Source organism: Oreochromis aureus, linkage group 11, assembly GCF_013358895.1.
Source record: "Oreochromis aureus strain Israel breed Guangdong linkage group 11, ZZ_aureus, whole genome shotgun sequence".
Taxonomy (NCBI): domain Eukaryota; kingdom Metazoa; phylum Chordata; class Actinopteri; order Cichliformes; family Cichlidae; genus Oreochromis; species Oreochromis aureus.
In genome coordinates this window covers 18,510,523-18,532,522 of record NC_052952.1, presented here as the reverse complement: position 1 = coordinate 18,532,522, position 22,000 = coordinate 18,510,523, and the positions used below count along the sequence as shown (strand labels likewise).

Here is a 22,000-nt window from a genome sequence, read left to right as displayed (position 1 = left end):
TGATGTGTAATTACATGTCTTAAGCTCCTCGTTAAGGGCCGTATTTCAAACTAGCAGCGATCTCAAGTAACCTCATTGACTTTGTTATGGCTCCTTGACATAATCAAAAACTGTGGCTTTTAAATGTATTCAGAGTACAGCGTGCACCTTTTGTCTGACCACACATCCCAGCCTCTCTCCTCTTACTGTCTTTCTCTCATGAGATAGGATTTCTATTGGTACAGATCAAAAGCTGAAACTTACTGCGGGCTTAATGGGGAGGTCTCACTAGACTCTTTTGTTGGCATCCTGGCATCTGGCAGCGGGGCAGGTCTGAGCAACCTGTGGCCTTTGTCGTCCCGCTGCCTTTGAGGCTGTTAGAAGGTTGGTTAGCGAGCAGCCTCTGTGGGGGCTCCAGCGCTCTCCTGTTACACTCCCCTGGTGGCTTCATGCTCCACTGGAGTCCTGGCAGGCAGCGTCTTTTGTGTCCCTGACCCACTAAATGTGTCAGTGACCACCTCGTGTTTGCTTCTGTGTGTCTCTCACTTTTTCTTTTGGTTTTGATACGCTTCTTTCCGTATTTACCCGACTTTTCAGTCTTGACACATGATTTCACTAAGCGTTGGAATAGAGGAATCACCAACTAATCAAGCATTTCACCACCATCCATATATGTTTAACTTTATAAAAAAGGAGGGGGGTTAACAAAACAGAAAAGGTCAAACATAATCAGGATCAATCCTCTTGGTTTGCTTTTTTCATCAAGAGACGAAACCCTTTAATGTTTAACCATCCCATTTGCTCTGATCACCTTTTTGACAGCTTGTTTACTGATGGCACAGACAAAAGTGTCCCACCTTGAGCTTTAAAGCCATTAATTACCACCTCAGTCTGCCATCAAACAAGCAGGACATTAGAAAGATCTGGCATCAGAGAGGTTGGGACTTCCCAATTTGCTCCTCTCCTGCCTGAAGCTCTGAAGCTAGACATACACAGCTATATACACTGCATTCCTGTGTGGCTCAGAGCGGATGGGAGGCTCAGCTCTGGTGGCTAAACTCGGTCACTCTGCTGAGACGTGCAAATATATCTCGTGCTAGACAGGTGACACTTAATGAAAAGCCTCCATTTTTTTCATGCCAGTGGCAAGCTCTGTGTCTCTTACCTTAGGTAGGATTTTATTTACATGTGTCACTACTCTGAGTGTAAACAATGGATTATCCGTCTGTTGTTATTTTTAGTGCGGGTTTTTTGTATCCATACTGTAGCACTGGATTACATAGACAGCCACTCCTGCGCAACACGATGTCTGGCCTTTGAATCGTAATGTTGGCTAATTGTTCTTCAAAACACTGCGTCTGTCACTACCCTTGTTTTTCTGCCTTAGGAACCTGAATTGAAACTTGCTGGTGTGTCCGAACTATGCGGCCGAGGCTTTCCTCCCATTGTTAGCTCTCCTCCAATAAAACACCATGTTACTCCTCTCCTCCTGGGCGCAACAGTGACTAATGCCCAGAAACGTTTTTGTCTCGCTAAAGCAAGCCGACTGCTAATGGAAGTGGGTGTTTTGTTTCAGGGCACCGACACTGTACTGCACATACCACTTAGAGAGGCGGAGTGCACAATGAGCGCCTTGTAGTAGAGTCGTGGCATGTGTACGAATGCGCTCAACTGTACTCACTCTCCTCTAATTGATGGTGCTGCACTGCTTAGATCAACAAGACAGATCCTACAAAGGGTGAAACATGGGCTGTCTGACCACCAAAACCCAATAGTGTAAAGGCGATCTCTTGATTTGTTGGCAGCTTCTATTTACATGCAAATGTCGCATAGAGATTCAACTCAAAGTAGCAAAATGCATCGAGGAGCTGCATATTAAAGCCCTGTGTTGGTCAACATCTTGCAAAGTTGTAACACTTTATTATACAGCCCCCTACTGAGGGTGTAATTCGCCTGTACCTAACTGGAATTTCAATGTATTTTACTTGTAATTACAGTGTAGTTATATACTTACAGCTAGGTACTTTAGAATAAAGGCATGAAAAGGCAGGTCTTTGCAGGAAAAAATAATTATACTATAAGTAAATTGTGTCAGTAAAAATGTGTTAGTAAATTTAAAGTAATGTGTAAGTAATTTTAAACCATTCATGAGTAATTTTAAGTAGTGCATAACTTAAGTAGTGACCAATCTTTCCTTTTTTACAATATTCATTGTGTCAATGTAACTGATGGATGTTATAAGATTCAATTTCCCCACTTTATAGGGTTAATTCTGTGGTGTTCAATTTTGATTGAATTAAATCTAATGATACATTTCTATTTATTTATTGGAGTCTTTCTTCAATCATGCAAAGGCATTTTTTTTTAATTTACTACTTTTGAAAGCTATGTTTGAACTGTGATTGTAAAAGAAGAAAAAAGTAAACTTAAGTAAATAAATTTAATTTACTGTACATACATAGGTCTATAAAAAATTTAAAAAGGGAGGACAGTCCTTGTAACATTTATTTTAGGTAGGTACACATTTATATAAATGTGTACATACCTTTAAATATTTGTCAGTAAATAGAATTACATTCGAATTTCAAATAAATACATACAGGAATATTATGCCCTTAGTCGTGGGCTGTATTATAAAGTGTCACCCAAAGTTGTTATATGTGAGACATTTCCTGACATTGCTATTTATCTATGCGCTTATCATGAGAGACAGATGTCTCTATTCCACGGCTGTGTTCCATTCAGGAAGGACACATACTGGAGTGATGTTTGGCCTTGGCACCGACAGAACAGAGGAAGGTCATAGCTTGAACCATGACTCCAGCTACTACTACAGGTCATCCTCATTCAGATCTGTTGTAATCCCAAATATCCTGTCCTCATCATCAGACAAACTGTGTTGGACATGCAGTTTTGGGGACCAGTGGCGGTGGCCCGGGTCATGTAGGGGTCAGATCATACTGTGTGGCAACACGGATGCTGTTGGAAGGTCATGTTCCACTGTCCTGATCGCAACTGGAGTCCAGTTTGGACTTTCCAGTTTGCCTGTTTGTGTTAGCTGAAGGTGACGTCATGGTAACCAGGTGTTTCCCCTCTGCTGGGATGCCTGATATTCCCTGTCATGTTCAAACTTCCTGACAGTCTTGCTAAATGGGATCCTGCATGCATATGTTTATCTAGTTATATATTTGTGTACTGTGCACAGATAGCTTTTATTTGATTGTCGTTGCATGCATTGCATTTCATGGAATTCGTTACAAGCTGTCTGGACTAGTAGTTACTAACCTGTGACTCCAAGAAAAATCTTACTATGAAATGTTTGTTTCTTCTCCTTCTTGTAAAACTCAGGAAACTTCAAAAATCTGAAAACTCCTTTACACAGCACTTAGGCTATAAGTAGACTTATTTGAATTGTAAAAAGTACTGGCAAGGGGATGGCACACACACACACACACACACACACACACACACACACACACACACACACACACACACACACACAGACAGACAATCGGCAGACTGTCTGTGTGTCAAAAAGACTGGAAGCCACTTATTTAGACTCACATCTGCTTATATGTTAATGTACCTGTCTCTTGTTTTTCTCAGGACGCTGAGTCTTTGGACAACTGTATCCAGAGCACTTTGTCTGCCCTGTACCGTCCCTTCAGTGCCACTGCTGTCACCGTCCTCTGGCAGCTGTTCAGTGTGGTCGAGAGGCAATATCGTGGAGACGGCCTCCGCTGCCTCATTGACTTCTTGCTTCCTGCCAAGAGGATCCTACAGATCATACAGAAAGAAACCTGTGTGAGTTTTTGATAGTAATGGTATCTGAGGTTAAATTGAGGAAACCAAGAATGTCTGTATTTTTTTTTATATGTCTGTTCTTTTTAAAGAGATTTAATTCCGATCTGTGTTTGGAAGAGAAGATGGATAGAAATATAGAGAGAGGACATGGGGATTTAAGGAATGAAACCAAAACTATCTCACTGTCTGGAAAGAGATAAACAACTAGAAGTTAAACTCTGAACAGTTCTGCTGAGTGTGAATATTTTTCCTGAGTGGGAAAAGTGAGACTGAAACAGAATTGATTATTGTTCTGAAAACAGGCAACAAGCTGAAAAGCAGCCATCATTCTCTGAATAGCGAAACACAGGGAAACTGTGGAGTGCTTGAGAGGGAGCCATGGACTCTAGGGTCCAGCGTGAAATTCAATATTCTCTCTCAAAAGCTTTGATTGCTGTGGGTTAGGGCCCTATCACCAAAGCACTGAAACTTTATTCCTCTGCATTCATCTCTCTGGTGATTACACTGTGACGATAGCCACGGAGCAATAGTTTCATCTAAGCCTAGCCCCTGAGAACAGCTTGCTGTGCATGAGAGTCTTTGTAATGTAGGCAATATGAGAGGCTTCGGAGGAAGATCACATCCTCAGCCTTTGCCATGACATTCATAAGAGATGAAAAAAGCCAACCCTTGAGCACCGTGTTTTTGCTCTTAGGGTTTCACGCTGTCACAACACAGATTTGTGTTGTGGTTGCTGTGAAAACGGGCCTGATCAGACAGGTTTTCGTCTTTAGCTGACAGTGATTCACTCAGTGCGCCCCATGAAAACACCTTGCCTCTCCATTACAGCTAAACATGTGTTTAAATACTGCTTTGCAGATGTCAGTCGAAATGATGCAAGTCGTACCACAGCTGAGGCATGACTCACATATATGATAACAATGTTTTACGCGAGTTGGTACTGACTGACTTCTCTTTCTCTTCACAGGTAAAGTTCAGAGGCTTGCTCTTTTATCATGAGGGATGGCCTCTTTGCATCCATGAGAAAGTTGTCCTGCAGCTTGCACCTCTGCATAAAGTCAGATTAAAGCAAGGAGATTTCTACCTTCAAATTGTTCCTTTAGGACGCAAGGCTGCCAAGCTAGTGATAAAATGTTTGTCGATCAGTGGGCAGGCCATTGCAGAAATCCCTATTTCAGAGAGCATGTACGGCAGCATCTTCACAGCTGAGTTCTTACAGAATGTAACACGTGACCGAAACCTGCATCCGCTACAGAACTGTCTGCTTACCACTGGTACGGCTGTGTTCAGGACACCGTGGAAGAACGTGGTCAACCCGCTCTTTGTCAGCAACACAGCAGACGCTATAATGCAAGCGCACTGCAGCCGAGGTGGTTTCCGTGCCCATCTCAGCACTTGCAGCACCAGCGGATCTACGGGGACTCTGGACAGCCATCGCAGCTCCAGAGAGTCCCTGCACTCTCAAGGAGCTGACTCCATTTTCTCTGAGCCCAACTCCCCAAACAGAAACCGCATGGACTCTAGCAGTGAGAGCCATAGCACCAGCACAGCTGACAATGCTATACCCAAAATTAAAATAGAAAGTCTCACTGAGGAGTGTGGTATAGGAAAGGGCGGTGAGGACAGCAGTGCAAGAGAGGGAGGACTGGGGTCCAAGATGCTCTCTTTCAGCACAGACCTCAGTAACCCAGGCCCTCGGCGCCGTCTCCACAGAGACTCTGCAACTTTTGAGACCAGGAGACTTTTCAGAAAATCTTACATGGAAGCACTACAGAACCCCATGACCCTTGGGTCGAGCTCTGAATCCATCTTGGAGGAGAGCTCAGAGCATAGTGCTACCCTAAGAGAGAGAACTGTGACACCGGGTAACAGTCCCGACACGCAGACCTCCTCCAGAGAACATTCATCGCGGAGGTTGGGTAGCCGGGGATGGCTTAGCAGTGATGACTCCAGACCCAGCACACCTTTACTTTACTTACAGAGAGGTTTGCGGAGTGCTGAGAGACGAGCAGATAGGCGCTCCAAGTCACTGGAGAGGACTAACAAAGCAGGCCAGGTTAAAGGCCACCGGGAACGCTCTTCTTCTGGAGGATCAGCTGGAATTTCACCCAAAAAACTAATAAATGGCTATGCCTTTCGTTTCGGAAAGCTGGATGTGGAGGCCATAATTCCTGGAATTGAGAGGAGAAATAGCAAGGATGAGTCGGGTAAGTCCTGATGTTACACCTCAGTGCACAAAGATTACACTTAAAATCATAGATTTGGGTAATTTTTTGCAAAAATACATAAAGAACATTTGCTTATAAATGATTTTTTATGCTTTTCAAGTAAATTTCAAATGCAGTATTTGAAAAGTAGTCATTATATATAATCATTATTATGATCAGTTTCATATTGATTATTATGATCAGTAATGTCATGAACACAGCAAACCAGCAAATCAATTAATTGATCCTAGCCAAATGTAAAGACATAGGAGCCAGTTGGTGGCTCACGTCCTGAAAATCCTATTATGGCAAAATTGCTGCAATTCATTTAGCGGGTACTTATTAAATTTTTCTCAAGAAACAGGAATGAAAGAAACCAAACGGCTAAAATACCTATTTACACCTAATAAACAATACATAACTATGCTAGTGCTAACTAACCTCCGACAAATATCAGGAGCATTAATTAAACTCAATTTATACTGTAAGGTGGCCATACAGTATCCTTGAGAAAACCCAACAAACAAGCTACTTCCACCCCCCTATGAGCACAGGACTTTGTGACAGTAGGAAGGAAAAACTCCTTTTTAACAAAAACTAAAAAACCTCCACCAGAACTAAGCTCAGGGAGGGGCAGCCATCTGCTGCAACCATTTGGGGGATGAGAGGAAAGAGAAAAGAAAAAGAAGAACATAAGGAGACAGGACAAAACACAGACTAAGAAAAGCACCTCACACAGAGTGCTGCAACAGTCTGAGACTATAGTAGAGTAACAAAGAGATGGTTCAGGGTCACCTGATTGAGCCCTAACTATAAGCTTTATCAAAAAGAAAAGTATTGATAACATAGAGAGGGTGTCTGTCTCACAAATCCAAACTCGGTGCTGAAGGGTCTGCCTCCAATTCTATTTTTAGAAACTCTTAAGAAATACAAATAAGCCTGCAGTCTGAGAGTGAAGTAAGAGTGCGGTCTTTAAGATATGGTGCTGCCTGATCATTCAAGACTTCATATATCAGGAGAAGGATTTTAAATACAGGAACTCGATGAAAATAGGCTAATATTGGAGAAATATGTTCTCTTTCTCATCTTTTTAATACTCTTGCTGCAGTGTTCCAGATCAACTGATTGCTTGTAGGGAATGTTAGGAACAACCTGATAAGAATGAATTATAATTATCAGCCTAGAAGTAATGAATGAGACAGGATGTTCCTAAATTTACAAATGTTGTGCAGATAAAAGAAGGCAGTCCTACAAATTTGTTTTGAAATAGTAAATAAGGTGTTAATAGAGGCCAAGGTTATGCCATCCAGAGTAAGCTGGGCACCATGCTTCTAAGATTTGTAGGACCAAATGTAACAAGAAAGAAAATTACAGGACACACAGGCTGTTATGTCTTTATGACATGCCAGTAGTTTAACTAATTAATTTGTTTCATCTAGCTTCATCTGGGTAGCAAATATATGCATTGTTTTCTAACAATGTTGCCTAAGAGAACCATGTGTAATGTAAAAAGTAGTGGTCCCAGCACAGAACTTTGTGGAACTCCATAACTAAATTACACATGTGAAGAAGCCTCTGTGTTTACCTGTACAAAGAGGAGTCTATCTAATATGGAGTCTATGATTCCTTTAATATTAGTGTCTTCTAATCTCCGTAGGAAAATCTTGTAATCAACAGTATCAAATGCTGTTCTAAGTTCTAACAAGACAAGAAGACAGACGAGTCCACCATCAGAGTCATTTGTAACATCATTAGGACTGTCTGGATTATTTTGTAAACAATCTCTATGACACAAGAAGTCCAGAGACTGGGACTTTTTGCCTATTTATTACTAAACTAAGGATGTATTGTAGTTGCACATTTTCCTTCATTACCGTGAACAATGAGACTTTAAGTTGCATTAACCCCATTCTCTTGGTGCTGCTGTTGTACATATTCACTAATAAAATCATACAAAATAATTGATTTGTACTTTTTAAAAGACACAACTAAAAAGTGATACACAGTCAGGATAAAATCCACACCAAGTGTAGCCTAAAAATCCTGACATGCATGCAAGCATGTATGTACCTACCTGAATGGGCAAGGCCTTGCCATGCAGGCAAGTACGTGCATGGTAATTATGTGCATGCAGGCAAGTACGCTGTGATTAATAAAACTTTACAATGAATACTAAGTTTAAGTGGAAGCAAGTGGTGGAAGGAAAGAAACAGTGTTGATATGTCATCGCTAGCTGCTTCTTTTTTGTTTGTTAACGAGGAGGATGGGCTGGGTAGAATTCCACATAAAGATATGTGAAGGAGACAGCATGTAGTAAAAATTCAAAGTTATTGACTGACAATATTAACTGTTTTTTTGTTTTGTTTTGTTTTGTTTTGGGTTTGGGGGGTTTGCAATTTTTCTTAGTTAAAAGAAGCAGGATAAGTTTAGAGACTCAAATGCTGATCAAAAAAAGTATTAAGACCATTATTAGCATAACAGATGGTGATTTATGCCTCTGAGAAATGCCTCTGAACTTCTGATTTTGAGCTTTCTTTGGTAAACTCTACAGCACCCTGTAGTTTTAGAAAACTGCACAAGGCATTTTCAAAAATCTGACTGAATCTAAAACTTCTTCAGTGTTAACAGGTTTGGTTTACCGATGGTTAAATCATCGTGACAATCTGAGGCTCATCATTTGTTGCTAATCAAATAATACACCCTGAGGTTATGAAAACCTCTTAATAACTAGATGGTGGTTTTGCAATAACAGCCTGCAGCAGGACTGGTTATAACAGTTCATTAGATGACTAGAGTTGGAGTCTGAATGCTCAAAACTCTCAGCTACTCCGTTCCGATTGGTGACAGATAGCCTTTCAAAGCCCACTCTGTGTGTTTTTTGGCACGTCGAGGGAACAGGTACGGCCCTACCCTGGAAAGAGCACTTTAGTCACAATCCTGTGTTTTCTTTACTGCTGTCAGTCTGTTTTGTTTTCTGTTGGTGCGTTCTGGGTAGCTCAGGAAAACAGTGATGTGAGAGTACCACCTAGGGAATCATGTTGTTTTTAGAGCTTCTTCCGTGAATTGAAATGTGAGGTTAAAAAAGGCAGTTTTGTTCATTCTCTAGTATTTAACATTGGGCAGTGTCAGACATTAGCTGTGAGTATTTGTGTTTTGTTTTTTTTAATAAACGTGCTTGTAATTATGTTGAAAGAGCAGCACTGGGCAAAAATACAGTAGTTAAATCAGATTTTTCCGAGATTACTTCAGAGGGATTGAATTTCAGCTTTTGGCAAGCAGGGTTTTCCAGCAGCATTATAGAAAATCATGTAAATTCTGTAAAAACTGGCATCCTATAGTGAGATGACCCTTATCGGGACTAGGAGCTGCTTACAGACGTTTAACTTATGAACAAATCAGCCGCTGGGGATGTTTTTGGAAAGCAAACTTTTATAAATTGAGCCTTTGTCTTTTAACTACAGAAACCTGAAAGCTCGCTGACTCATACAAGTCTGAAAAACAAATACTCTATGATTAATTAAATTACTTGTGATATGAGCCAACAAATATCCTGAATCATACGTGCGATCAGTAAGCGATAATAACCAGCGCTTGTTTAGAGTCTTTGATGACTTAAAAAAGTGTCAAACACAGAAGATAGAAAGCAGACTGTGACACAGGACAATACACAGGAAGCTTTAGCCTACTTTTGTCACATCCTCTCAAAACAAAGCATTTTAGGAAACCTGCAGCAAACACAAGCGTAGTCACACAGTCGCACAGGAAATGCACTAATTCTCTGAAGACAATAGAGGCTGAGCTGGGAGGGCTTATTATCACAGAACAGAGCAGGACAATACTCAAACTGCTTATAAAGACAACACATGATGGTTGTACATCACAGATGGATAATCGCAAATTTATTACAGACAAAACATTGAGTTTGTGTAACGTTTAAGGATCTGTGAATAGTTGGAATACTTTTTAAAAACTTTATTTTTAACTAAATGGCATATACACTGTCCAAAACCCACAAAAATTCAATTAGTTATCATGTAGGACAAAGAAAAGCAGCAAATTGTCACATCACACATGATAAAATCAGTGTTTTCAGGGATTTTAGCTTCTGGACCACTATTTTCTGTTGATTAATTCTTAGTATGTACCATGCATACTCATCTGTCTATTTCATCCCAGTTGTTGACCAAGACACCATGAAGTATCCTGTAGAGATACTGGATTGGATATTAGAATGCTGGTTTGCAGCCTCAGGTTCAGGTCTGTAAACTGTGATATCAATTAAAAATACCAGGAACATAATTCTTGTAAAAAGAGCCTTGAGCTATGTAGAAGTGAATAGGAGGAGGTGAAGGTATGAGAGTCTGCCTGTGACTCAGCCTGACTAAACACCTGGACTCTGTGATGACTCAGGTGAACTCACTAATTGAGCGCACTTAGCTGGCCACTAATAAACACACTTTCATGAGGTATCACCGCTAGGAAAGAGAGTACAGAAGTGAAAGGAAGCTTCTAATTTCTATTGATTGCACTGTGTTGTTGATTCCTTGCTTAGTAAACATCAGACTAGTGCTCAGATTTTTTTGTTTGTCTTTACAGGACAGCGTAACGACAGCCTGAACAGTGAAAGCAGGCGGCACAGAGCTAGTGGAGAAGAGTCACACAGTCCCAAAGCTGCAAATGGGACAACAATCAGAGCGGCCTCGGTACAAAGCTCATCATGTGACTATAATTTAACCTTCCCCAAACTGGTGTCAGAGGTCAATCAGGAGCTGCTCACATCAGCGGCTGTGATCCTGCCAGGTAAAAGACAGCTGATTCAGACCCATCAGCCTGTACTGAAATTATATCCATCCATCCATCCATCCATCCATCCATCCATCCATCCATAAATCCTGAACCATGAAATAATTGCCAGAACAGTCAACTTTTTTTTGAAATTGCAGTGTTTATTGAACTTTCTGACAAATTAAGAAAAAAAAGACACTGAATATCAATTTCCATATATGAGTTTTAATCTTGATCATATTTGCTCATTTTATCACATTTCTTATCTCCAACATTTCTGTGCATCTTAAAAATGTTCACTTTACTTAAGTTTTTGGTGAAAATTATGATGTAGTGTCTCAAAAATTAAAAAAAATGATGAGAGGTATTTCACTTCTTTTCGACACTGAAATCATTCAAAAATAAAATAACACATAGCATTACTCACCTAAGTGGAAACATTCAGCAAAACAGCAAAAGAAACTGAACCATCTTCTGAACTATCTTTCAAGGGAGGCCTAGACAAAACTATTAAAAATGTCTGTTCTTATTATGTGAGTGATATTTCTCCTTGTTATTTATCAAACAGGCATTTCCAAAACTTTTTTGCTCTAAAAAACATTAGTTTGTCATATCACTATAAAGCTTCAGCAGTTATATTTTTGGTGTAGGAAGAAAGTAGAGCTAAGTACTGACCCCCATCTCTGCTATCTCTACCAGGAACCAGAGACCGCAGTGGGAGAGCAGTGGTGCAGGTGTGCACAAGAGCTCCGATGTGGGCAGGTGAGACCTGCACCGTCCACGATCTGACGTGCTTACTTAGCTACTACTACTCAACTCTGCGGTAAGTCATGCATGCAGCATACCGGTTTATTTTGTCTGGGTTAAAAATGACTTCTACACCTATCATTAACTTCTAAGGTGAACTCAGTCCCATCCAAGCTAATTTTTTTAACCTTTTTTCCAGTTTTCTTTCCATTCCAGCTTTTATTTGGAGCCTATAGAACAAAGAAGTCTTTCTATTAAGTTTAGTTGAACGTATTTGTTTATACCTTATTAGATCTCTTATTAAACAACACAATGTGTTTGCTTTAAAGTCAACATCCATCCCCAAAAAATTGCTTATAGATCTGAAACTTAACTTTAAGTGTCACTTCATCATCACAAAAATCTGTGTTCATGTACAAGTTTTTCAGGTGTCAAAATATTGTATCACATGCCAACATGTGTTTGACAGATGCTACAATAACTTTAATGTTTTGGTTTTAGGAAAGAAAGGCGTGATCAAGGTATAACTGTTGTAATAGACTGCAGAAGGCAGCAGCCTGTTCCAGCTCTGTTGTCATCGCTGTCTGAGTTTCAGGTGAGCCCACACTGGAAAACATGTAATTACCCTCCAACACACCCGGAGAGTTTTCAGGCCCTGCTGGAGTCTCTGCTGCCTCCTGCGCTGTAATGTTATGTGTCTCTCTGTCAGAGATAAAATACTGCCTCATTCCTTACACATTTCCTATTGTTCTGCCTCTCGGTCTCTGGCATAGTGCGGTTTTTCTTTTTAAGAGGCACACCTTAAACTTGTAGTGTGCGCACTTCCAAGACATTTTTCTGAAAAAGGCTGGCCTCAGGGCTTTCGTGGAGGAGCCTGTCCTTGCTTGTCTGCTTTTAACCACACGCTGGGAGCAGGCTGGCTGCAGCTGACTCGCAGCAGAGATATCATACTATGATAATACATTTCTTACTGATGTAAAGGTAATAATGCTATAAACCTTGACACAAACATCCGAAGTCACTTTGAACGCACAGTACTTAGCTGTTCATAGCATAAGAACTATATGCTGTATTATAATTTATGTGCTTTAAGTGTATCTTAAATAAAACATGCTCATCTGTTTTTTTCTAGACTTTAATACCACATGCACTTTACTCAGTTCTGTTCCTGTCGGACAAAGAGGCAGCAAACAAACCCGAGAGAGACATCAGTGTGCAGGTAAAAATAGAATAAATGTGCAGTATTCATGTTGGTGAAGGCTAGGCCTAATTTTGTTTACACATTTGCAAGAATTCATTTCCATTTGTTACAGGGATGATTTTTGGAAGTTTCTTATCTAATCTTGTTACTGCAAGCCGTGATGACAGAGATTTTTTAAGCGGTGCAGGAGACGTGCTGTGACTGAAATCTGGATGTTTGTTTATGTTTTTCTTTTTCTCCAGACAGAAACTGTGTCATCTTTGAAGGCCCTGCTGAAGTACATTGACCAAACCCAGCTCACACGAGACCTGGAGGGCACCTTCCACTACGATCACAACCACTGGATCCAGTTCAGACAGGTGAGTGTGACTAAGGCGACTGGAGTAGAGTGTAAACATATATGTAATACCTTTTTTCCAGTTTCACGGTTAGATGCTTGATTTCATAATGGAAAAAAAGACACTCAGATTTACAGGGCAATGCACCTCTAAGCCAGATAAACACAGGAGAAGTTTGCTTTGAACTCTTACTAAGAGATGACTAATGTAACCAAGGATTTTGCTGTCTAAACCAAATTATAGCCGAGTACTGAAAATAATGTAAAAGGGGAAAAAAAGACAAGCGTTCTGGCAGAAAGCCCCAAAGGCAAACTTCCCCCACCAGCAAGCCAGTTGAAACATGATCAGTTTCACATTTGGTAATATCACTGTTTTGACACTGTAGGTGTTAACAGTCTCACTTCCCTTGCTTTCTTTTTTCCTCTTGTCTTCTTTTACTTACAGAAAATCGAACCTTTTGCCGCCAGCTGTAGTGCGGCCATCGCCTCCCTTCAGGAGTCTATTAGCTCACTGAGCGCCAGCAGCAACCTGAAGACCTCTAAGGTCAGAGCCAAGCCCTGCAAACAGTCTGGCCTTCTGATTTATGTGTCTCCACTCACACACAATAGATGTCTGCTGGCTTTTTCTTTGTAGTAAAATGTTTACCAGTTTGTTTCATTCTTAGTTTCCAGGATATTTGTAAAAAAAAAGAAAAGAAGAAAAAGGGTTGATAACCTTGATCTACTGTGTAAATGTGTATCCGTTTACCCCTATCTGTGTTTATATCAGGAGGTGTCTGAGGTGTTAGAGAAGCAGAAGCATCTCATGAAGTGTGTACTAGATGACACCTGTCTAAACCGACTCCGTCTGGAAGGTGGAACTGTACTTGCCCGTATCAGGAAGGAAGAAGCCTGCGACAATGAAAACTACAGGTAGATCATGATAGGACGCAATGGTGCCCAGTGATCATAATGAGTAGTATCCATGATGATTAAAAGGAACGTCTTGTAACCTGTCTGAATATTGTTTTTTTTTTTGTTTTTTTCAGGGACACTGTCGACATGTTAAATGCACTCTACAATCAAGTAGATGAAGAAGTTCATAAGCTTGTGATCCTTTCAAACAAGTCACAGAAACAGTTAGAGAGCTTGCTGGAGGCGCACAGGTTTGAGGAGCAAACTCAGCAGGTGACTTTTACATTAAATACCATCTTCCCACCTGCTCTGCAGAGCTTTTCTTGTTTGTTTTTTTATCTCTTTAAAAAAAAAGCATCCTCAGTAATTGACAATTCCTTTCTCTTTTTCAGATCAAACTTTGGTTCAGTGTAGCGGGAGAGAAGCAGCTTGCGCCTTTGGAATCATTAACTCTGTCTGCAGCCAAAATAAAGGAGATGAGAGAGAGCTTGAGCCAATTTCTGGAGGAATCAGTGGTAAAGATACCTCAACTTTTATGTGAACTGATTATGTTATATGTAACTTTTAGAAGGGATTCGGTGCTAAATTGATCTTTTTCGCTCACAGAACCAGCAGAGACGTGGCCTGCAGCTGGTCAAAGAGTCTCCAGAGGCCCTTCCAGAGGTTCTTCTTGACTTTAAACAACATCTGGGTTCCATTTTGAGCAGAGTTGAGCAAAGGAAGGCAAAGCTAGACATCCTAGCCAACCTGTATGAGTTCTATGATTCGGTAAGTGAAATTCATGCAAAGTGATATCACATTTTAATTGATCACCTTTCTTAAAAGATTGAACATTGAATGATTTGTGTTTAGCCATATTGTGTATATCTAAGATATTTAAACCACCTTTTTACATCTGTAGGCAAACCAGTGGACGGATCACTGTCAAGATTACTTCCATCAACTGAATCTGGCCAGCCCAGGGGGAAGATTTTCGCCCTCTGTGGTGCAGGTCCTACAGGATTACTGCACTGAGGCATCCAAGTTCTCCATGGAAAACTTCAGCACGCTTAATGACATGGTGCTTTCACTGGAGTCTCCTGATCAGCTGCAGCAGTGGAACGCCGTGTGGCACAAATGTCAACAGACCAAGCAGCAGCTGGAGGAGACTTTGGCTCGAGCCATGGAAGCAGCTCAGGACTCCACAGCTGCTGATACGCCGGATTCTCTGAACCCTGCAGAAGTTCAGATCATCACTCCAGAGCAGCGTGGAGCTAATGGATGTGTGCGTTTACCTGGACCAATTAAGCCATTAAATTTTGAGGACAACAAAAATCTCTCTGTCAGGCCTTTTTCCAAGAGTCCCACAAGTTCGATCTCCTCTTCATCGCACTTCCCTTTCTTCCCCGACAGCGAGAGCAAACTGAGACAGAGCCCACCCATGTTTGATGACACAGACAGCGACTGCACTATCGACTCGATCGTCTCCTGCCGCTCCGAGCCCATCTACTCTGGAGCCTCCCGGGTGCGCAAGCAACCCATGAAGAAGATCATGAAGAAGACCATGAGCCATGAGCTATCCCCGAGAGACAGCACCCACTCGGATGTCAGTCACATTCACGGATATACAGGCATCTACATTAAGGGTTTGGAAGTGACCAATAACGTGTCTGCAGAGAAGAAGCTGCAGAGACCTGATGTGACGAGCCCCACGCTAGGCCGCAGCCGCAGCATGTCTACGCCCTGCAGGATCCATACCAGGCGCAGCGAGGGAGATGGAAAGAAACAGAGCAGGTGAGGAATTAATCAGTTATATCAAGAATACGCTGGGATAGAACCTGATGTATATGTAGTTATAAACAACACGTTTATGATGTTTTTGTAATATATGGGGAAAAAATAACACCAAAAGCTAACATTTTCATGACAAACTACACCAGCCTCAGTCCTGTTAAGCCAGACATGTGAATTTGTGGTTTATTTTTAAAAAGCCTTCATATTCTCATATTAAGTAACTGCTTTAAACCTGCCTCATACTTTCTTGGAACTGACCTGTTAAAACCAGTGTGTAGTTTTCAGGTGATTACTAGACTTTAATGACAGTCTTGTGGTATTACTCTAATGGTGTTACAGTCACTCATTGTCAGATTAGTCATAGACTTGCGTACCTGTGACTATTACAGGTAAAAACAACACAGACAACCCAAAATATTCAACTTTTTATATTATGAAGTGAAGTCGAACAAATCTAACCCTCAGATTTGGATATTTTTTTACTGGTTTTTTTTTTTGGGGGGACTCACTGTCAAACAATCAAAATTGTCCACATTATCATCCCTGTTGTTCTCAGTCGTAACCCTGATGCGTCCTTCTGTTCAACAGTAAAGTGCAGCACATCATGGACGAAATGATTTCCACAGAGAGGGAGTACGTTCGCTCACTCAGCTACATCATTGAGCACTATTTCCCCGAAATGGAGCGCCTCGATTTGCCTCAGGACCTGCGGGGGAAACGGAGCATCATTTTTGGGAATGTGGAGAAACTGTGGGACTTCCACAGCCAGTATTTCTTAAAGGAGCTGGAGGCGTGCACCCAATCCCCGCTGTCCATCAGTAGCTGTTTTCTGCGGCATGTGAGTATCCTTACACTTAATTTGAAACAGCTTTCAGGTCTCGTTGCTTCATCGAGATGTGTTACTGTGTAGCTACTAGCTTTAAACACCGGTTTAGTGTAGTTTGTCATGTAGTGATTGTTTCATTATCCCACACTGCTCCATTATTGCTTGTGTGCTCATGTACTCAGCAGCAAAATGAAAGTACCTGGTGAATTACAGTCTCTGAATCATGCAGCATGCTTTGTGAATCATACTGACATGTCAGCATACACTTTGCTGTAGTGTTGTAACTTGTTAATGTTGTGTGCAGGAGGATCAGTTTGGAATGTATGCTCTGTACAGCAAAAATAAGCCGCAGTCCGACGCTTTGCTCAGCAGCCACGGGAACGAATTCTTTAAGGTGCGTCTGGAATCTCTTACTTTGGTTACATTCCTCACACAGTGACTGAATACAGGCTGCAAAACAACCTTTCAACCTCTCTGATTATAGAAAGGTTTACGAGAAAATGACCCTACTGTGCACTGAACTTATTCATTTATGTGTCTCAGTTTCTATTTTAGGTTTTTCTTTTTAATCCAGCATCCAGTAAATTAAGCATAATTAGGTGTTAAAACAGGATATAATTTAGGGCATACGTTGTTTGTAATCATCAGTCCCTCATGATTTTGTAAGGATATCACAAACCCACGAATGAAGTGATGGTAGTTCTTTTTTTTAATCCAGGCAGTATTTAAAACTGAGACTTGCATACAGAAATCATAAATAACAGTACACATTTACGAGTTGCTAATAGTTCAGCATGGGGAGTAGTAATGGATGAAGTGGCTGAGAATTGGTGTGATATAATTATTTATATCCGGATGAAGCAGAATTGACCAACAGATCAGTGAATTTAAAAAAAAACACTGACAAAAGTAGCCCTGTTTTCAAAATTGTGCTGATTAGTAGAGGAGTAATGATGATTTCTCCCTCCAGAATAAGCAGATGGAGCTCGGGGATAAGATGGACCTGGCATCCTACTTGCTGAAGCCCATTCAGAGGATGAGTAAATATGCACTGTTGCTCAAAGACCTGATAAAAGAGTGCAGCCAGTCCCAGGAGCAGGAGCTGAGTGACCTTCGCACTGCAGAAGAGATGGTCAAGTTTCAGCTCCGCCATGGGAATGATCTGTTGGCTATGGACGCCATTCGAGGATGTGATGTAAGTTATAGGCAGGCACAGATATGAAACAGAGGTACTCAAACTTAGGTCATCAAAGCTATTTTTGCTGGAGTTCATTGTTTTAAATGTGATACAGTAGAATAAGGTCAGACTCCCACCAGGAATCGCATTGTTCTCGCTGATGTGTGCAAGCAGCCATGTTTCCTCTCCAGGTGAACCTGAAAGAACAGGGTCAGCTCCGCTGCCAGGATGAGTTCATGGTCTGGTGTGGTCGCAGGAAATACCTCCGCCAAGTCTTCTTGTTTGAAGACCTCATCCTCTTCAGCAAGACCAAGAAGATAGAGGGAGGATATGACATTTACATCTACAAACAGTCTTTCAAAGTAAGAATTTATTGCTTGAGGAGGATTTTTTGGTCTGGACTGCTTTTAGAGTAGAGCTTTACTTTTATATTCTTATTGTTTTCTGTATAGACAGCAGAGATAGGCATGACTGAAAATGTCGGTGACAGCGGCCTACGCTTTGAGATCTGGTTCCGTCGGAGGAAGTCACAAGACACGTTTATACTCCAAGCCAGCTCTGCAGAGGTCAAGGCAGTGTGGACAACTATTATTGGGAAGATTCTGTGGAGGCAGGCGCTCAGAAACAGAGGTCTGTTTCTGTGAAAGATTGTGCATTTTGACACAAACTCTTAAATACATCACACAAAACAAATAAGGTGACACACACGAACATTTTGTCATTGGAGATATTTTTGTTTTGTCATTGTAGAGCTGCGCATGCAGGAGATGGTGTCTATGGGAATTGGAAGCAAACCGTTCATGGACATCAAGCCAAGTGACGCAGCTATCAGTGACAGAGCCATTGATTATACCATGAAGGGGACAGGTGAGCTGACTTTGGGAACTAAATATTCTTTTTCTTTCCAATGGAATATCTGTTTGCTATTTACGTCATAATCAGTACAATTAACGCATTAATCTTTCTGAAGGTGTGATAACAAAAAAAAAGTACCACAACACTGGTTTTCATTGTTGCTTATCTAACAGCTCACTTCACTTCTCTGTAACGCCAGAGTCGAGGACGAGAGCGTCCATCGCAGTGTCCTCATTTGAACACGTGGCCTCGTTCAAGAGGCCTCACTCCACCATCTCCAACAGCAGCACCTCCTCCTCCAGCAGCCAGTCGTCCTCCTCCCTGCTGGGCTCCCTCAATCTCCACCTGTACTCCTCACCTTCTCACCCGCACACACTTTCGCACCCAGCAGGCAGCGTTCCCTCCTTTACCCAGTGGCCCTATGACTGCATAGAGGAAGATGAGCTGGAGCAGGACACCGTGAGCCAGCCCTCCATGAGTAAGTGACCAGATGTTCATTCGCCGGTTTTGTTTTGTTTGTTTGCTCTGAGGGAGAAATCAGGCACTCATTGGTGATTGACCTTCATTCATCTTTTCTCCCTACAACATTTTCTCAAGTGTGAACCTTATCCAATCTAATCTTGTAGCACAGAACAGAGCAAACTTTGGTAATTTGCACTTCAAACAAATCCAAAATTATTACACAAAATTGCATCGCATGATAAACAATAGAACAAGTAAATAAAACATGCAGTTAGGTGTCTTGTTTGCTGCTACCACAAGGAGTCACCAAAGTTACAAACTCCTACACATAAAATGTGTAAACAAATGTCTTTTTGAATGCTTTAATAACATGCAAATGACAGAAAATTTTAAACTCGGCCTGTGAATGAGGTGAACAGAGTCCTCTCTTGCTGATCTTGTATTGCTTTATTTATATATCTAATCTTTCTCCATGCTTTCTGTGACAGTCATTGAGAGCTCTGAGACATCCTCTCAGTGTACATCCAGTGAAAGTGTGACAGGACTGAATACGCTCGCCATACCCGGGCACACCAACGTCACCATGGACTCTTACAACAACAACGAGTCCTCTTCTTTCCTCTGCTCCACCACACCTCCATCCTCCATAGCAGAGCCCTCGATTTTCCAGAAGGATGAAGACCTCCACCCCCAAGGCACCAAGTTTATCACAGCAGTGAGTGTTTGATTTCCGTCATTATTATTGTTATATATGTAAAAGAAAACTGAGGCTTTATTGTTGCAGCCATCACATTTTTTCATACTTTACCTCTGCCTTTTTAAAAAAATGTAATGTCATTAGCCGTGTTAACCAAATGTACTAAACTTTTTCTGCATTCTACATGTCTTTCTATTGTTCTTCTGATTCCATCAATATGCACTATTAGGCAGTGCATAGTAGTTTGTAGCTTCACTTCTTCCTTTCTCCTATGATAATTTTCATGTTCCAGTTTTCTAAGAAGTTGACATTTAACTTTGGCACATTGTTCCCTATTTGTGGTTCATATGTGCCTCTTTGTGTAGCAGTCTGAAAAACAGAAAAGACCAAGACAAAACACACTCAGTTGCCACTCAGTTAAGGTTTTTGTGGAAACCTTTTTTAAAAGTGTTAAATTGTATGTGTGGTCATTGTGGTTAGTGTTAGCAGTTTCCACTGTTATTCAACTGCATCATTTGTTTCTGACAGTCATTTTCCATTCAGTTAATAAACGCAGGTGGGCTAAATAACACACCATCTCTTTGTACAACATATATAACAGGTCACCACAAACAAACCAAAACTAATCAACAGGACTTTTCAAGTGAGATTTCCTAAAACCCCTTTCAGACGTGCGCTCCCTGCCAGCAACGTGCTGATCTTTGAACATGTCGGCTTCATTTCTGAATTCATCTGTCACGCATTTTCGCCGTTCTCAATCTGGAAGCGTGATCTTTCTCTCTTTCTAAGCCCGAGCGTGAGAGGCAGGTGCAGCCGCTGCAGCACGCAGTCTTTTGTATTCAGACGTAAACACCCAGACGATGCCCGCGAGCGCGAGACAACTAAACGATCCAAAGTGTGATGACAGTTCGACAGACTCATTTGGGCATTAGTGGCAAAAATTGCATAAATAAGGCTGTAATGTGTGAAAGTGGACAGAATGCTGTCATTTTAACAGATTGACGAAGCGAGCAACATTTGTAAAGCATTTTGAACAATTTCTGCAAAGAAACTGCATGACTGACTGGAATGGCTGCAGATATATGTGCCTGTTATTGTAGTTTTTAGTTTTTGAGATAAAACAGCTGAGGCAGAAATGAGCAGTTATGTTATTCTAAAATGTCTCTCTGAAAATTTAGGGGTTTTTTGTTCTTGCTTTTACAGACAAACAGCAACAACATTAGGATTGGAAAGAACAGCAATTCAAAAAACAGTTTAAAAACTGTTGAACAAGAAATATAAAAGTACTTTTTAAAGAAACCTCAAGCTGGAAACATAATTTACTTATAATTTTACTTTACATGATACTGCACTACACATAGAGCGGGCCATCCATCATCTGCAAACCTTTTAAGATCTTTTCTTGAAAATATATATTTTTTCATCACGTTATCTACACTTGGATCTTTAGCTACGAAGCTCACACTCCTTATTAGACAGCATTACTAATGAAGCCGAGTGTCCTGTAAAGGGGAACTGATTACTTAAATGTTATTTTTAAGGTGGGTGTCAGACTTGAAGCAGAAGTAGTTGCTTCTATAGTTTAACTCACCACTTTTTTGCTCTTTTGTTTTTACCAGAGCAAGACCTCTCATATAGCGGTAGGCCTGTCTACATTGGTCTGACTCAGAGCTGAGGGGTTTTAGCTCAGTAAGTAACCGATGTCACAGGGGTGGACATCTGTAATGTTCCCTTCACAACCTCATTAACAACTGTGAGGATGTAGCCGTGGCCTGAATACTAATCTGTGTGGGAAAAAAAATCTTTTGTGTTGCGTGCTGCATGGGAGTTTGTCCTGATGGGTTGAGAGGGTTTAGTGAGCTGTCCTTCTGATGGGTGGTTTGGCTCTTTTTCATGTTTCTCCCCCTTTTTTCATCCATGTTTCTCTTTGGCATGAGGGTGAAGCGTGTATCATAATAAAAACACGTGTTCTTGAGATCGTGCATGCTTGAACACATGCATGCTATGTTTTAAGAGTGATTTTTTTGTTTTTGTATAGCATCTGTGTGAGTTTTGCGTTTTTAAGAATCTTGCTGTTTTTTAGCTCAAAAAATGGAGGAAATTTTATTTTTTTTAAAACAAGCCATTTACAAAATAGCAAGTGCATCTGGCAGTATTAAAGTGTAGACGTAAAGTTAGTTAAATTACATCCTATCGATGTTTATGTAACTCCAAACTAAGCAAAATGTAGAAGCTGCGTGTGAAGAATTAGGTATG

The 22,000-nt window shown here is 41.0% G+C and overlaps 1 protein-coding gene across 3 annotated transcripts in view; it reads left to right on the top strand.

Moving 5' to 3' along the window:
* The window catches only part of zgc:158766 (uncharacterized protein LOC100009641 homolog), a 34,687-nt gene that overhangs the window by 10,904 nt on the left and 1,783 nt on the right, over positions 1 to 22,000 (top strand). For 2 of the 3 annotated variants that reach the window (XM_039619735.1, XM_031746222.2), the window contains exons 2-23: positions 3,586 to 3,783; positions 4,751 to 5,990; positions 10,587 to 10,790; positions 11,475 to 11,598; positions 12,024 to 12,117; positions 12,655 to 12,741; positions 12,966 to 13,082; positions 13,506 to 13,604; positions 13,830 to 13,972; positions 14,089 to 14,227; positions 14,347 to 14,469; positions 14,561 to 14,722; positions 14,856 to 15,727; positions 16,316 to 16,565; positions 16,858 to 16,947; positions 17,524 to 17,748; positions 17,922 to 18,092; positions 18,183 to 18,360; positions 18,481 to 18,597; positions 18,785 to 19,063; positions 19,536 to 19,762; positions 21,364 to 21,433. In XM_039619735.1, the coding sequence (XP_039475669.1) occupies positions 3,586 to 3,783; positions 4,751 to 5,990; positions 10,587 to 10,790; positions 11,475 to 11,598; positions 12,024 to 12,117; positions 12,655 to 12,741; positions 12,966 to 13,082; positions 13,506 to 13,604; positions 13,830 to 13,972; positions 14,089 to 14,227; positions 14,347 to 14,469; positions 14,561 to 14,722; positions 14,856 to 15,727; positions 16,316 to 16,565; positions 16,858 to 16,947; positions 17,524 to 17,748; positions 17,922 to 18,092; positions 18,183 to 18,360; positions 18,481 to 18,597; positions 18,785 to 19,063; positions 19,536 to 19,762; positions 21,364 to 21,408 (5,184 nt within the window). In that variant the 3' untranslated portion in view covers positions 21,409 to 21,433. The remainder of the gene's footprint in view (positions 1 to 3,585; positions 3,784 to 4,750; positions 5,991 to 10,586; positions 10,791 to 11,474; positions 11,599 to 12,023; positions 12,118 to 12,654; positions 12,742 to 12,965; positions 13,083 to 13,505; positions 13,605 to 13,829; positions 13,973 to 14,088; positions 14,228 to 14,346; positions 14,470 to 14,560; positions 14,723 to 14,855; positions 15,728 to 16,315; positions 16,566 to 16,857; positions 16,948 to 17,523; positions 17,749 to 17,921; positions 18,093 to 18,182; positions 18,361 to 18,480; positions 18,598 to 18,784; positions 19,064 to 19,535; positions 19,763 to 21,363; positions 21,434 to 22,000) is intronic. The other variant, XM_039619736.1, reaches the window with a different exon arrangement.